This window comes from Danio rerio, chromosome 3 (assembly GCF_052040795.2).
Source record: "Danio rerio strain M-AB ecotype USA chromosome 3, GRCz13ab, whole genome shotgun sequence".
Lineage (NCBI taxonomy): Eukaryota > Metazoa > Chordata > Actinopteri > Cypriniformes > Danionidae > Danio > Danio rerio.
Window position 1 is genome coordinate 27,350,715 of NC_141023.1, and position 17,228 is coordinate 27,367,942.

Consider the following 17,228-nt stretch of genomic DNA (forward strand, 5'->3'; position numbering starts at 1 on the left):
ATGGGAACCAGTGGTGGATTTAGGCAAGGGCAATATGGGCGATCGCCATAGGGCGGCACCTTGCTGGGTGAAAAAAAATTGACCCAGTAAGTATTGAGAAATGATTTACTTTATGCAAGTGTGTTAATTTAGAGTGGTAATCTTAAAATAAAGATGTTAGGGGTCATTCACATTTGGCGTCTTTCGCATGCACAAACCAAAAGAACGCACACCGCTTTTGCGTTGTGAAACTGGAGTAATATTTATGCAGAGGTGTCAGTACGCAGCGAGCTTCGCAAGTCGATAAAACTAAAGTTAAAATGTGATGATGATCTTATTTTGACTGAGCATGACTATGAAGCAGAAAGGAGAGATGTAGTTGAATATGGGGTGGTTTGCCCAGGGTGCCATTTAAACTAGAAATGCCATTGACGGGTAAGGTTCTTTTTCTGTTTATTTCGAACAGGAATAAATGTTTTGTCACAATCAGCCACAGAACTGAAATGCTAAGTGTGAAATAAAATAATAAAAAATAATAGTTGGACAGGGTATTAAAACTTCAAAAGTTGAGTCCAACCCTTTTCTTAAACAACAGAAAAACAGTAATCATGATAAAAAAAATTCAACACTGAAATATATTTTATGAAAATGCTAGCATTGATTGACGTCTCATTCATAACATCAGATGAAGTGGACAACAACGGTTTAATTATGTGTGTTGTTACGAGTAGTGTAGTGTAGGCTTGTGTGTGGTTTTTCTCTTGCGCTCTCGCGTTCTTTCTTTCTCTTTCTCTCGCTCTCTCTCTCTTTCTCACTCTAAGTATTCGCAGGTGCAGCGGATTACGTTGGGACGGACCATGATTGGCGGCGGCTATAAAAACCTGAAGAGAACATGGGTTCGATGGCTCCCCGCTCTCTCTCGATCTTCCCCGCTTGTACTCAGTGGAGAACGTGATTCCATGAGTGTTTGCATGTATATTGAGATGCCGTTGTGTTAAATTTTTAACCGGCGATTGAAACCCGGTTTGTCTCCCTGTCGGGCTTGGAGCATGTAGGGAGGTTTGGTGCCTTATTTGTTATTTTCGTTTTCTCCTGTGTTTGTTAGTAGGGAGGTAAGTTTTCTGTATTTTATTTTATTTGTTTTCTAGGGAAGTTTAATCTAATTTAGTTAGCTTGGTTTATTGTCATTTATTTTGGCTGAACCCCTCCTGATGTTATTTTTGCTCCTTATTTCTGTAAATAAATCATATTTTCTTGTTAATTCTTAGTGGTTGTGTTTTTGGTATATTTTGGGGAGAGAGAGCGCGGGGGCACCAGGGATTATATTTTTAATCCCTGTTATTTTGTTACGTTTTTGGTTACATCTCTTTTTGATTAAGGATTTTTAATTTAATTCGTAACAATTGGGGGCTCGTCTATTTGGTTTTTGTTTGTATAAATGACAATTGAGGCCCTGTTTGCTTTTTGAGCATATCCAATTGTTGTTTATCTAGTCTTTTTGGATGTTTGTTATTGGCACTCTCAAATATGCTGTATTTGAAGATTCAGTTAACCCTGTTTATTTCATGTTTGAAAAGGAATTTCAGATGTATCTCTTGATTCATTATGGAGTTAGATATTGATGAATTCATTTCAAATCCGAGTGTGCAGCAGTTTAATAAGTTTCGTAAAAGAGATCTATTGCAGATTGCAGATGTTTTGAATATTTCTGTAGTAAGTACTGCTTCTAAACAAGTAATTAAATCTGCTGTATTTATTGGATTGGTTAAACAAGGGTTGTTGTGTGAAGAGAGTGAACAAAAAACTGAGATGGAGAAGAGCGCTGTTGAGGCGTCTGTGTCGGCTGATTCCGTTACAGTTGAATCTGATCTTGTATTGCAAATACAACTTAAAGAATTAGAGTTACAAATTAAACGACAAGAACACGAAAATCATGTTTTGCAAATTCGTAAACTTGAGATGACTCAAAAGGAAGCTAGTTCACTTATTGATCCACCTGCTGTATCTTCTGCATTGACTCAGCCTAGAGATGAACGTACATCAGCTGTTCTGTTTGATCCAAGTAAGCATATCAAGCTTGTCCCTCCTTTTAGAGAGTCAGAGGTTGACGCATATTTTATTGCGTTTGAGCGAATCGCTGCAAAGCTGAAGTGGCCTAAGGATATGTGGGCGTTAATGCTGCAATGCAGTTTAGTAGGTAAGGCGCAGGAGGTTTGTTCTTCTTTGCCTATTGAAGAATCTCTAAATTATGACTCTGTGAAAGCTGCAGTGCTGCGGGTTTATGAACTTGTCCCCGAAGCGTATAGACAAAAGTTTCGCAATTACACAAAATCTGTCAAGCAGACGTTTGTTAGTTTTGCTCGCGACAAGAAAGTTTTGCTGGAGAAGTGGTGCGCAGCATCTAAAACGACTACTTTTGAGCAGTTACAAGAATTAATTCTGCTAGAAGATTTTAAGAGCTGTTTGCCTGACAATTTAGTTGTTTATCTTAATGAACAAAAAGTGAATTCTATTTCAGCTGCAGCAGTGTTGGCAGACGAATACACGCTCACTCATAAGACTGCTTTTTCCTCTGCTTCTAGCCAAAGTTACGGTGCGCCAGTGCTTGTGAACACTGAAAAGACTTTCACGCACTCAAAATTTGGTGCGCGCTCCATCGAGCCGCGTAAAGAGCAGGGTAAGAATATCGAAAATAGAAGGGTTTGTTTTTATTGTTTAGACCCGAATCATTTGATTGCTGACTGTAAATTATGGAAGAAGAAAAACACAAAATCTAAAAGTGTAGCTAATGTGGTTCTTGAGACGGTGTATAACAGTCATGATCAAAGTTGTTCAGATGCTTCCGTTTTCTCTCCATTTTTGTTCAAAGGCACTGTATCAGTTAATCCTGATTCTGCAAAGAAAACCATTAACATCTTGCGAGACACAGGTGCTGCTCAATCTTTTATTCTTGAAAATGTGCTACCTTTTTCAAGTGAAACCTACTCTGGGACTGATGTGCTGGTTCGTGGCATAGAGCTGGGCTGTGTAAAAGTTCCTCTTCATACTGTGTGTTTGACATCTGATTTGGTTTCAGGTCCAGTTCAGTTGGGAGTGCGTGCAAAACTGCCAGTAGAAGGGGTCAGTTTAATTTTGGGGAATGACCTGGCCGGTGGTAAGGTTTTTACTCATCCAGTGGTGGCCGCACGTCCTGTTTGTGAGGTAGAACTTGGTACTAAATTTCCTTCAATATTCTCTGCGTGCGCAGTTACTCGTGCACAGGCGCGAAACAGTGGTAGTGATATTGATTTATCTGACACATTTATGTCTTTTCCAGACAATCCAACGGAGTTTAAATTATCTGTTCAACCCAGTGTGTTTAAAACGGATGATGTTACTGGTCACGAGGCTTTGTCTATGGGAAGAGAACAACTTGGTAAAGCTCAAAGGTCGGATCCTTCTCTTGTGCGATGTGTTGAAGCTGCCGAGGGCAAAGTAGAGAGTGACACAGATGACGGTGTGCAATACTTCTGGGACAGAGGCGTACTAATGCGTAAGTGGCTGTCACAAAAAGCTAAAGAAGTGGGTTTTAGTCCAGATTACCAAATAGTGTTACCTTCTGAGTATCGAACAGCAGTTCTTAAACTTGCTCATGATCACATTCTATCTGGTCATTTGGGCATTAATAAAACGTTTACACGAGTGGCTAAGTATTTTTATTGGCCTGGTTTACGCTCTGCTGTGTCAGATTTTTGTCGTGCGTGTCACGTTTGTCAGATCGCTGGGAAACCCAATCAGAACATTCCTCCAGCTCCTTTGCAACCTATTCCAGTGATGGGAGAGCCTTTTGAGCGCCTCATTTTAGACTGCGTCGGCCCTTTACCAAAATCAAAAAGTGGTTATCAGTATATTTTGACGTTAATGTGCGCTGCAACGCGCTACCCCGAGGCAATACCGTTACGAAATCTTAAAGCAAAAACTATCGTTAAAGAGCTGATAAAGTTTTGCTCCACTTTTGGTTTACCTCGCGTTATTCAGACAGACCAGGGAACAAATTTTAAATCTAAATTGTTCGAACAAGTATTGCAAGGAATTTCAGTAAGTCATGTAGTGTCAAGTGCATACCACTCACAGTCGCAGGGCGCTCTCGAGCGATTTCATCAAACGCTCAAATCAATGATGCGTGCTCATTGTGTTGAGTCCAACTCAGACTGGGCTGAAGATCTTCCTTTAATGATGTTTGCTATCAGAGAGACCGTTCAAGAATCATTGGGTTATAGCCCTGCTGAGCTTGTTTTTGCTCATGGTTTACGCGGACCCTTAAAATTATTAAGCGAACAATTAGTTGCTGACAATAAACAAATGGTACCTGTATCTGAATATGTGAATTCAATTAGGGAACGTCTTCGTAATGCTTGTGAAAAAGCAAGGACTAATTTAGCGGAGGCTCAGGCTGAAATGAAAATGCGTTATGATCGCAAAAGTGTGTCTCGTTCATTCCAGCCGGGTGATTCAGTTTTGGTGTTGCTGGCTACGCCAGGCTCGGCTTTACAGTCAAAGTTTTCAGGTCCATACATGGTGACCAAGAAGTTGTCTGACACTAACTATTTAGTTTGCACTCCTGACCGGCGAAAAAAATCTCGTATGGTCCATGTCAATATGCTTAAGGCTTATGTGAAAAGTGATGCTCATCTACCTGCTGTCAAACCAAGTTTAGTTGCGTCCTCTGTAGCTGATGAGATTGAACAGGATTTCTCTGTACCCTGCGGTCGTTTGACAAATTCTGTTATATTAAATGACTTGGATTCGCATTTAAGTTATTTATCTTCAGATCAAAAAAGCGATATTGTTGAGTTACTTGAAAATCATCGCTCTCTCTTTAGTGACATTCCTTCCCAAACCACTGTGCTTACACATGATATAGATGTTGGTGAATCACGACCGATAAAACAACATCCTTATCGTCTTAATCCGAAAAAACGTGACTTGATGAAAGCTGAGGTTGAGTATTTGCGGCAAAATCATTTTGCAAGTCCCAGTTTGAGTGCATGGAGTTCACCTTGTCTATTTGTCCCCAAGTCTGACTTGTCGGTTCGTTTCTGCACTGACTATCGGAAAGTCAATGCAGTTACGAAGCCCGATTCATTCCCATTGCCACGTATGGAAGATTGCATAGATCGAGTCGGTCCTGCCAGGTTTGTGACAAAATTAGATCTTCTTAAAGGGTATTGGCAAATTCCACTTACGTCACGAGCCTCGGAAATTTCAGCTTTTGTGACCCCTGACGATTTTATGCAGTACTCCGTAATGGCTTTCGGGATGCGCAACGCACCGTCAACCTTTCAGCGATTAATGCGCATCGTATTAAGTGGTGTTGAAAAATGCGAAGCTTATCTCGACGATATTGTGATCTATTCTTCTAGCTGGGAGGAGCATATGGTTTCTTTACGTGAAGTGTTTGCACGTCTGGTTAATGCCTCTCTAACTTTAAATCTAGCTAAATGTGAATTCGCCAAGGCCACCGTAGTGTACCTAGGAAAAAAAGGTAGGTCAGGGACATGTGTGTCCAGTTGATGCAAAAATTGCGTCTATTGTGGAATTCCCAGTGGCAGGGAATAAAAGAGAGTTGCGTAGATTTTTGGGTATGTCAGGATACTACAGAGGATTCTGCCGTAACTTTGCTAGTGTTGTGTCTCTACTAACTGATCTTCTGAGCACCGAAAGAGTTTTTGTGTGGTCTGATGCATGTGATCAGGCTTTTCGAGCAGCAAAAGATTTGCTGTGTAACGCTCCCATTCTTTCAGCACCGGACTTTGAGCGTCCCTTTAAATTGGAAGTGGATGCTTCTGCTACTGGGGCTGGAGCTGTTCTAATTCAGGAAAGTGAGATGGGTATTGATCATCCAGTGTGCTATTTCTCAAAAAAAATTACAGCATGTCAACGCAGATATAGTACGATCGAGAAGGAGGCTTTAGCACTACTTTTAGCGTTGCAACATTTTGAGATTTATTTGGGTGGAAGTTCGTTCCCAATTCGTGTGTACACTGATCATAATCCTCTTGTTTTTTTGGATAGGATGCGCAATTCAAATCAGCGATTAATGCGATGGTCTTTGGAAGTCCAGGAATTTAATTTGGATATACGGCATAAGAAAGGTTCGCAAAATGTGGTTGCGGATGCGCTGTCCAGAGTTCATGGTGCTGAAGTTGAGGTTTAAGTCAGTTGGGTGGATACAAACTGCTTGTTTGCATCTTTTTGGTGGGGAGGTGTTACGAGTAGTGTAGTGTAGGCTTGTGTGTGGTTTTTCTCTTGCGCTCTCGCGTTCTTTCTTTCTCTTTCTCTCGCTCTCTCTCTCTTTCTCACTCTAAGTATTCGCAGGTGCAGCGGATTACGTTGGGACGGACCATGATTGGCGGCGGCTATAAAAACCTGAAGAGAACATGGGTTCGATGGCTCCCCGCTCTCTCTCGATCTTCCCCGCTTGTACTCAGTGGAGAACGTGATTCCATGAGTGTTTGCATGTATATTGAGATGCCGTTGTGTTAAATTTTTAACCGGCGATTGAAACCCGGTTTGTCTCCCTGTCGGGCTTGGAGCATGTAGGGAGGTTTGGTGCCTTATTTGTTATTTTCGTTTTCTCCTGTGTTTGTTAGTAGGGAGGTAAGTTTTCTGTATTTTATTTTATTTGTTTTCTAGGGAAGTTTAATCTAATTTAGTTAGCTTGGTTTATTGTCATTTATTTTGGCTGAACCCCTCCTGATGTTATTTTTGCTCCTTATTTCTGTAAATAAATCATATTTTCTTGTTAATTCTTAGTGGTTGTGTTTTTGGTATATTTTGGGGAGAGAGAGCGCGGGGGCACCAGGGATTATATTTTTAATCCCTGTTATTTTGTTACGTTTTTGGTTACATCTCTTTTTGATTAAGGATTTTTAATTTAATTCGTAACAGTGTAGAGAAAATTAATCACTTGTTTTTCAATGGAAGTTACACAACAGTGGACCAATCAGAAAACTCAAAGGCGGTCCAAGTGAAGCTCATAAGCTTCTGTCTACCAAGTCGGCAAAATAGCAGAACAATATATATATATCTCGTATTTCAGACACAAAGACGCTTTCTTTGTGAAAGCCTGCTGAGTTGTTGCACTGCTGTGGTCTTTTCTACCTAAAATCAGTGACTAGACTGGGGGAACAAATCAAACTGTCAGCCCTGTACTTTGATGATTCAGAACAAATATATACACACACATATCCATATACAGACAATTACTGGTGCATTAAAATCTAGTCTTTGATGTTACCTTGGACCAGGAAAAACACAAGTGTTATTTAACAGGACAATATTTGGTTAAGATACAACTATTTAAAAATCTAAAAATAAAAAAAAAAATTAAAAAAATATATTTAGAAAATCGCCTTTAAAATTGTGTTAGTGAAGTGCTTAGCAATGCACATTATTGGTTAAAATTGAGTTTTTTTAATATACATTTACAGTTGTAAAACCTACAAAATATTTTCACTTAACATGATATTTAATTAACATTATAAAGATTTGTGGCATAACAGAAAATCTATAATTTGTAATATTTTAATAATAATTTTTTTGGCTATAATGACCAAAAATTTACCTGCGCAACATAAAACTGGGTTTGTAGTGTAGGGTCATAAATGACAGTCAATGACATCGTCACCTGTGCAGTAGACCGTTTTGGCCACCATTGCCATGACAATACTGGTGAGTCCTGTTCCTGCTCCGAGCTCCAGGACAGTGGCGCCTTTGAACATGCTTGACTGAGCCAGGATGAAATCAGCCAACAGGAAAGCACCACGCCAGATCTGAAACGAAAAATGACAACTTTGATCAAAACATCAGTGCAAACACACTGCACAATTACCCCTGTGCTGCTGTTCTCACCTGCTTTCCTACATCTTCCAGTGGAGTCGCCATAGTGTGCTCTGTTTAAAACACATTTAAAGATGTTTAAATATAAAATATTGAAAAAAAATTTTTATTAATTCACATATGCTTCTTTTTAACCTTTTAACATTATAAAATATTGTTTGTGTCTTTAAAAAAATCCAGTTGAGATCACCAAAAAAAGCATTTATTTGATTTTAAAGGATTGGTCCAGACCCATAGTGTATTTTTAAGACTTCATTGTGTTTATAAGATGCAAAGCAATGTGTGCTCATGCTTCACTTGTAGAAAGTCATGTTATTTTATCATATATCTTACTTGGATTATATACAGCTACTCAGCTAACTTGAAAACAATTCCCTAGTTCCTCTGAAAGCCTGCCTTCAAGAGGCTCTGATTGGTCAGCTAACATAATGTGCTGTGATTTGCGGATTGGCTCCACATCATGCTTCTACAAGCATGCACTTTTGCACTTTGTAAACAGTCCAGTCAGAGCAGCTGTTATCAGCATTAGCTGCTTGAATCAGACAAAAAAAAATGAAGAGCACACAGCTGAGCCTCATGCCTGCTCTCTAAAATAAAATCTGACAAGTGTCTTTTACATATATTCAAAGTAAGCATGTGTAAGTAATATAAAAAAATTCTCATATCTTTTGTGAGTTTGTTATTTGAGATGTAGAACGCAGAAAAAATGGCCGCATAGAGAGACACTGCTACGCGCTGCAGAAGATTATGAGTGTTTGCAGCAGTTTGACTGATAAATATGAATTTGTAGCTTAATTGTAAGCGGTGCCAAACAGCATTACCTATTGTTTACGACCTCACTACAGCATACCATTAACGTTAGGAACTGTGCATGTAATAGATCAATTTTAACAATTACTTACAGGTTGTGACCCACATTCCACAGCTTCGTAGGTTTGAGGACTTTTAGCCGAACCCAACACTGAACTAAGAAAGATTCTGGAAGTTCTCCTTTGTCAAATGCTAGCTGTATATTTTTTATAATTCTCTGGAACATTATTTAAATTAAACTATAAGCACTTCTCTCTTTGTGTAGTGTCATTTGGAAGCCCAAATACAGAAACAAAAGAAGCTCTGTGGAAATATCAGCATTTGGATGGCATTTTAGCTTTCTCTGCTATTACATTACAGCACCTCTGAATGCACGTAACCGAAAGCCGTTGTGATCTCACTGGCCCGGATGTATTTTTTTTTATACCCAAATTCGTTCGCTGTAGGCTTTGCTAAGCTAACTCTGTAAAACCCAATGTTTAAGCATTGAACTTTGATTTGAACATATTACATTCAGAGATGTTGTTATGTCCAAACAGCTACATTACACTGAATGTAATATAAAATGATTCCTGTGATTTAAAGATGATTATTCAGCATGAAAAAGGCTCCTCACACGATTCTTTAGAAATCAATATGCTCATCTGCTGCTTTTTACTGTTTATACACTGATTGAATCCATTTAAATCATTGACATAACCTCCTCCAACCTTCTTCTCTGCCCTTTTTATTATTATTAAAAACTTATGCTAGTAATCATTATTGTGTTCATTAATTTATTAAGTTGTCTTGTTATAAAAGTTTAAAAGAAAAAAGTCGAAAGTTTTTTCTGTGTCTGTCATATAAGGCATTTATGTTTTTATTTCAATGAATAAAGAAAAAAACACTTTTATTTATCAAGTACATGTTAAATAATTAGTTAAAGACATTTATAATGTAAAAATAACATAATAATAAAAAAAATAAACAAATAAATGCCATCCTATTTTTACAATAAAAAAGTAAAAGTTAAAGAATTAATTATTGTACTTAATGTTAATGAGCACCAATAACAATTTATTAAGATAGAACAACAACACATCAGCTTAAAATAATGACTACTGAATAATGATCATAGAAAAATCACAAAATTCTGAAAACTTTTTTTTAAAAACATAAGACAAATTAAATCTCACCGATCCCAAACTTGAGTTGATCTGTAAAGTGACTCTCACCAATGATAATGATGTCACGGGCACTCTCCTCTTCCTCGTCAGAATCTTCATCCTGATCACTCGATGTGGCTGCAGATTGACTAAGTATAATGGGACAAACTGCATCTCTGTCAGAGGTGGTGTCTCTGGGCCTTCTCACCACATCCAGATCCCCATCTTCATCCCGAGGAACATCTGATGCATCTGAGCTCTCTCGGACAGGCAAATCATCACTCGAGTCCTTCCCATCGATATCTCGCAGAATCCTGAACTTTGAAGTAAAGACTGAACATACAGAAGCAAATCCATGTCAGACAATGTATAAAAGCGTGAAAGTAGAGGTATATTTAAGAGTGGCTTTTTTGCACTGAAATGATTTGTGGATGCAATATTTTATATTTTTATTGTAATATTTTAAAACGCTTCATTTTCAGAATTATTAGCCCCCCTTTGAATTTTTTTTCTTTTTAAAATATTTCTCAAATTATTTCTAACAGAGCAAGGACATTTTCACAATATGTCTGATAATATTTTTTCTTCTAGAGAAAGTCTTATTTGTTTTATTTAGGTTATAATAAAAGCAGTTTTTAATTTTTTAAAAGCCATTTTAAGGACAAAATTATTAGCCCCTGAGCTATATTTTTTTCGATAGTCTACAGAACAAACCATGGTTATACAATAACCCGCTTATGATTTAGATTTGATGATATGTATGATAAAGATGATGATCTACATTAGTTTTATAGAAGTCTTTATTTTAATATAATAATAGTATAATAATACCATTTTTATTTACTTTTATAATGACAAAAAGCATTTTACTTCAGCCTTTAGTGTCACATCATCCTTCAGAAACTATTCTAATATGGTGATCATGTCTCAACACAATTTAAAAATTAATAACGGCCATTATTTATGAAAAATACAGTGATTGACCAAAAAGAAAAAAATTTAGACATCGCAGTCTAAATTTGTCATGACAACACAGCTGATAAAATGTATGCAATATAAACATTTCTTAAATAAAAACTGAATATTATTTTCCGCATTCAACTAATATTTGTGTTGATGGCAGTGGAGATAAAAAAAACAACAAATCAAATGATATACTACATTCAAAAGTGCCATAATGTTTCCAATAACTGGGAAAACACTGTTTCACCCTGGGAAATAAAAGTAGTCTAAAAACACTAAAACTTAGGTCTAAAGGACAGACTAATAGAAAAATGCATAGATCAGCCTTCCTATAATTTAAATTAATAAACCACTAATATTAATATAACGTTTAGTCTGATATACATTCTATTATGAGCAAGTTCTAAATGGAGATGCCTGTCTAACAGAGTGAGAACATTTTACTGAAGAACATAACAGAATTTTACAGTGTCAGCTCGCCCCAGTCTAATGTTGTAAAAGGTCACCTCATCTACAACATTCAAAATCTGCCTCTTTTGTTTTTCTAAGAATAGCGATCAGTCGTGTACGCTTTAATTTCTCATTCATTTGAGCCGAGCTGCTCTGGTGAGGATAATGAATCAAAGCCTATGCAACTGCACTCGTCGGGGGTTTAAAGGCCAGAACAGGCAACCTACAATCATGTACAGTATTCAAAACTTCGAGAGGGGGAAAAACAAACACACACACACACACATACATACAAAAAGCTGGCTGTGATAAATGTTGTGATGCTGAGCATTATTGACTCAAAATTTAATGAAAAAAATATTTTGCCATAACACCGGTACAACCTGCTGTGTTTATTGTTCAATTTGACCACATAAGAAAGCCTTTTATGGTTAAGTCTATGGTTGTGTATCGTGATTATAAACAAACCTGACAAGACTGCCTGCTGGTAATTTACATTCACAGGCTAATCGTTTTTAAAGGTCAAACTTGTGTATGCAGGGAATGGGTTACAGTCAACGCGCAAGTACCTAAAGCACACATGCAAACCAAACAGACAGGGATCAAGGCTGCTAACATGCAAGGTTAAAAGCAGTTATGACAAACTCTAGCACATAATACTGAGCACTGCCGTGTCATATAGTTATAGGCCAACAGCCACAGTCAAGTGAGGTAAGAACATAGAATAAATAACTTTCAGAATAGCATATAGCAAACACCTACAGTACATATGCAGCTTATGAATACTGCGCAAATGCAGTATTCATTAGTTACCAAATAGTCCACCACATCTGCCGACAGATGTATAATATTGTATTCATTGTATTCAATACATTTATATATATAGTTTACTTATTGTAAAATGTGTCTAATTAATAAGCATTCATTTTTTGAGGTGAAATGGTCCAAAAATATAGACAAATTGATTATACCTATTTGTTTTTTCAAATGAAGTACTCTTTTCAACATAGTTGTTTACATTTTTAAAGATAATTTTTTATAACTCATTTCTAATTCAATTTTTTTGTCTTTGCCATAATGACATTACATAATATTTTACAAGATACTATTATTAAGTTTAATGTGCAATGTAAAAAGTTAACTAGGTTAATTTAGTTAATTACGCAAGTTAGTTTAGTAAGGCAAGTCATTGAAATTCTTTTCTGGATTCAAATAAAAAATAAACAAATCTGTGACAAAAAAAAAGTGGCTAATAATATTGATATTGCGATTTTTGGATTTTTTATTTGTTTTATTTCAGCCAAACTAAATGGAATTAGGCTTTCTATAAAAATATAATAGGAAATACCGTGAAAAATGCTCTCATAAACATTGTTTGAGAAATATAAAAATTATAATTATTAATTAAAAAATTACTAAGAAAAAAAATACTAAAACCTAAATTACTAACTAAATCATGACCAGAAGTTAATAATAATAATAAGTGTAAAACAGCAAAAAGAGTATTGTTGACTTTTAGTGTAATTCTCACTTTAGAGGCCATTTCATGTCCAGTCCTCTTTAAAAATTATCCATCACTAATTACTGTTTATATGCACAATATAATAGTAGTTATTAAAACTAATGATTTTAGAATTGAAAAAAAAAAAATTAAACAGAATATCTATTTGTACACTGCACGTTATGAAAATTATATTTATTGTAGTACATAAAATACCTAAATGACCTAAATGTTTTAAATTTATCTATTATCTGAGTCTTCATTACCCTTAATATACATAATATTAACCTTTCTTAACCTTAATATACTAAAAACATTAATTATGTCATTAGGTCTTAATAAATTACAAATTGGGTCTTTATGGGTAGAATACATTTTTGTTGGGCTTGGCTTTCTGCAGGTTTTACCAAGTTAGATTTAAGACTTTAAGCCCTATTTCGACCATAAGGAATGACATTTTAGAATTATAAAGGGCTAAATGCTACAAAATTATTTGAGGGCCATGCAGAAAAAAACATACTTGCTCCATCAAAAAAAATTACTAATTCTAATTAATTATTTCTTAGGCAAATATTTTTAATAATGTTTCAAAACAAACAGATTCTAGCTGTTAACATAAAAATTTTTTTCCAACATAAATTAAAAAAAAACCTAAATGTATGCATTATATTATAACAGTCTGCTATAGAATTAGTTATGAATATAGTTTTGCTAAACGTTTTATTGAGATGTTGGAGATTTGATGCGTGTTGGAGCGATTGGGTAGCTTAGCTTTACACAAATAAAAGAAAATTAAGGCCCGTTTAAAAGGATTGAAGACTTACAAGACAATATTTCAGTGAATTTAAAACTTTCTAAGGCCTACAATTTTGTTTTTTTTAAATGTAAGAATTTAACCCCACGGACACCCTGTGGGCAGACTTTATCTTATCTCCATGGTTACTATAATGGTAGACTTAAAGTGAAGTTGACTTCAACTGACTGACACTTTTCTTTGCAATGTAGCTGCTTATGTCCATGTCTCACCTGAGTCTTGCACAGTATGCCTCACTGGTAAATTTCAACAAAGCATTACTTTATTTTGGAGGTGATTCAATTATTGGTGGGGATATTTTAAAAATCTGTGGATATTGGTGGGGACACGCCTCCTCTATCCATGCTAATTCTACACCCTTTGCTTGAACAAACTTGTGCAACATCATAAGGTTTATTGCATTTTCCAGATTTTCTACAGATATAAAAAGTAACTTGGCTGTCTGACTCTGAGGCAAAATTTCCTCCAGTGCATTTCAAATACATCCAATGGGTTTCAGGTCAAGTGGTGGCCAATTCATTTGTGAATATGCTTATTCTTTCACAATTTAAATCTTTGCATTGTCATCCAAGAAAATGGCGCATTTAGACATGGTTGTTTAAGAAACAGAAATCTACATGCAGCATCTATATAAAAGAATGGTTGGGAAACATACAAGTTCACAAAAAAAAAACAACAACACTCAAGTGGAATTAAACCAGGGCCAGAGTGGGATTCTTTTTTAGCCCTGGAGTTTCAAGCCTTAGACCGGCCCACCTCAGTTCACAAATAACTATATTAAAATAACGTAATTTCCAATTCAGTTTCTAATGACACTATCACATCTTTTTCAAGGAAACAGCTGTTTTAGAACTTCACATTTTTTTCATAAATATGAGAACATTAAAGGGTAGCTAAATCTCCAACACTATTCTTTAAAACATCACAATGTCCTTTCCTGCAATTTCTGAATATATATTCTGTGCAAAATTCTTTATAGATATCCAGTCCTTTGTAACGGTGGTCACACAAAAAAATAAAAATAAAATATGTACACCTATATAAGTAACAAAAACAGTATTATATGACTTAACACTAAAAATGAAAAAATAAAATAAAAAATTACCCAGGTGAGGTTCGAACTCAGGTCAGTGACGCCGTAACGCAACATGCTGACCACTGGACCACAAGATGCTGTTACACTGCTGCATTTGGAATAAAAAATTAATATTGCACTGCCATCTGATCTGAATCTTTTTCTCTACTTTTTAGATTTCAGATCAAGTTATGTCAGATTTATTAATGCAGTGAATCATCTGATTTATATCAAACAGGTGTAATATTCATTAATATTAATTATTCGAATTCTTATATTCACTAAGGTGCCGCTATTTGGGGTCGAGTGATAGTTACGTCATCGTTAACCTGCAGGCTGCACTTAACTCACGGGGCTGCGAGAAAATATATAAAAAGAGTGGAGCTGCGGCAAAATAATGATTAAAAGGAGTGAGGCTATGGTCAAATAAATAAATAAATAAACCCCAGCCAAAAAATGGACCGGCCCACCGGGAATTCCATTGGATTCATTAGCCAATACAGGCCTGAATTAAACATTCATGAATGAACACAAGACAAAATATTCTGAAGAATGATGAAAACCAGCAACCATTGACATTAACAGTAGGAACAAAATATAGTTTGGAAGACATCAGTAGCTGATGCTTTACAAAATTCTTCAATATATCTTAGTAAGGGTTAAACAGAATAATGTCTGAAACAAATGGAGGAAGAGTAAATGACAGAATTTTTTATTTTTGGGTGAACTATCATTTTAATTACAGCAACAAAGGCTAAGTACTTGCTCAAACTGTGACTTTCTGGTGCAAGTTGGGGGTCGTTTGGTTGAGTAGTATGATCATATTTAGGGGTCAATAACATAAAAAAATATATATATATAAAAAAAAACATGCCGTAAACACTAACTATTAATTCTGCATATAACCAATAAGATGCTTATGTGTCTTAGGCTTTTCTTACCAGGCTGTCCCACACCGTTGAGTCTCTTCATGAGATGGCGAGTGTTTGGTAGCAGCAGATGGACATCAGACAGAACGGTGTCACTTCTAAATGTGACCTGGTCCATGATCGTCCCTGCATGGTACTCTATCAAGGATGCTGTTCTGAAAAACAAGACAATTTTATTCAAAGTGCTTAAAAAAACAATAATTCCTATGTGCAATGATAGTTTTTAAATTATCTGTCATTCTACACAAATACAAAACTATTTTATAGACTATTTTAAGACAGAACTACGATACAGGCAAGAACAAAATAGTCTGGACAATGATTAACAGTTTTGTTTGGGCTTGAATGAAAGCTTTAGGATTCTTGACCGAGTAACGTAGAAATATTAAAGTGGGCGTGACCATACAAACTCAGAAAGCCACTTTCTCGTCGTTTATTATTAACCTTCAGAGTTAATCGAGAAGATAAACAGAAATACTACTTAATTTGTTGTTAAGAAAGTAATTCATTCCGTATAAGACGTTAAATGAACTCACTAGATCCTGACATGTAAGTTTACAGTTTCTTCATAGCGTCACCTTGCAGTTTTCTGATCAGCTCAGGGGGCAAAGAGCAGCAGATATCTACAAAGAACATATTGTTAATGAGGATGAGTAGACGTACTTTTGATATTGTTGTCGAGTGCATTAAATTGTACTAAAATATGAGCGTAGCGATATTCGGAGCTACCTTATATAAAGGTTATACTGCAGCTTGTGAGAGGTTAGACTAGCAGTGTTACATTAAGAGCAGACCGTGTAGGAACCGTCACTATGAAAATAGTTCCGAAACAGAACGCGCTTGACTCTGATGTGAAAATATGGTAATTTTGTTTATATTATTATTTTTTATTTTTATTTAATAAATATTTGTTTGTTATTCAGTAATACTTATTTTTGTTCAAAATGATAATACAGAACTCTGTAGATGAATCAGCTTTAACGAACGATTTGACGACCCCGTACCCAACAAACACATTTACGTTGTAGCGATGTCCGCACAACGTTGTATTTTTTTAAAGGCAACGTTGCCGCTTACGTGCTCGCTACATTGTCACAACGTAGAAATGTAAGACGTGAGAAGGCTGTAGCAACGTTGTCGTGCGACATTCAGCAACCGCGAGGCGGCGTTCTTACTACTTGTATTAATATTTTTTGGGCCTAGAATACAGGATAAGCAGCAATTCTTTTCCAGTATTGCTTAATATGAAATATTGTTCATTTATTTTTCCTATTTAATTTAACAACTGCATGTGTAAACTTTAAAGTGTAAAAATGCCACACAAATTAATAATCAAACTTTTTATTATATATTTCACAACATTTAATACATACAGTACACATACAGTATCTAATTATAAGCAAACAGTATAAAATAAAGTTTAGATTATATATATATATATATATATATATATATATATATATATATATATATATATATATATAAAATCTAAACTTTATATATATATATATATATATATATATATATATATATATATATATATATATATATATATATATACTACATACATACATACATTAAACTAAAGGGTAAACAAACAAGAAAAGTAAACAAGAAGTCATTAAAATGTAAATAAATATATAAATATATAAATAAATATATAAATTAAAATTCAAACACT

At 35.5% G+C, this 17,228-nt stretch overlaps 1 protein-coding gene across 14 annotated transcripts in view; it reads right to left on the reverse strand.

Annotated features, from left to right (window-relative positions):
- Positions 1-17,228, reverse strand: part of mettl22 (methyltransferase 22, Kin17 lysine) — a 34,190-nt gene that overhangs the window by 16,656 nt on the left and 306 nt on the right. For 3 of the 14 annotated variants that reach the window (XM_087243428.1, XM_087243424.1, XM_087243419.1), the window contains exons 1-6: positions 16,277-16,337; positions 16,126-16,170; positions 15,560-15,702; positions 9,885-10,148; positions 7,873-7,913; positions 7,649-7,793 (exon numbers count right to left, since the gene is read on the reverse strand). In XM_087243428.1, the coding sequence (XP_087099554.1) occupies positions 7,649-7,793; positions 7,873-7,913; positions 9,885-10,148; positions 15,560-15,665 (556 nt within the window). In that variant the 5' untranslated portion in view covers positions 15,666-15,702; positions 16,126-16,170; positions 16,277-16,337. Of the gene's footprint in view, positions 1-7,648; positions 7,794-7,872; positions 7,914-9,884; positions 10,149-15,559; positions 15,703-16,083; positions 16,171-16,210; positions 16,338-17,228 lie in introns of those variants that run through there. The other 11 variants (XM_087243426.1, XM_087243422.1, XM_087243417.1 and 8 more) reach the window with 5 other exon arrangements.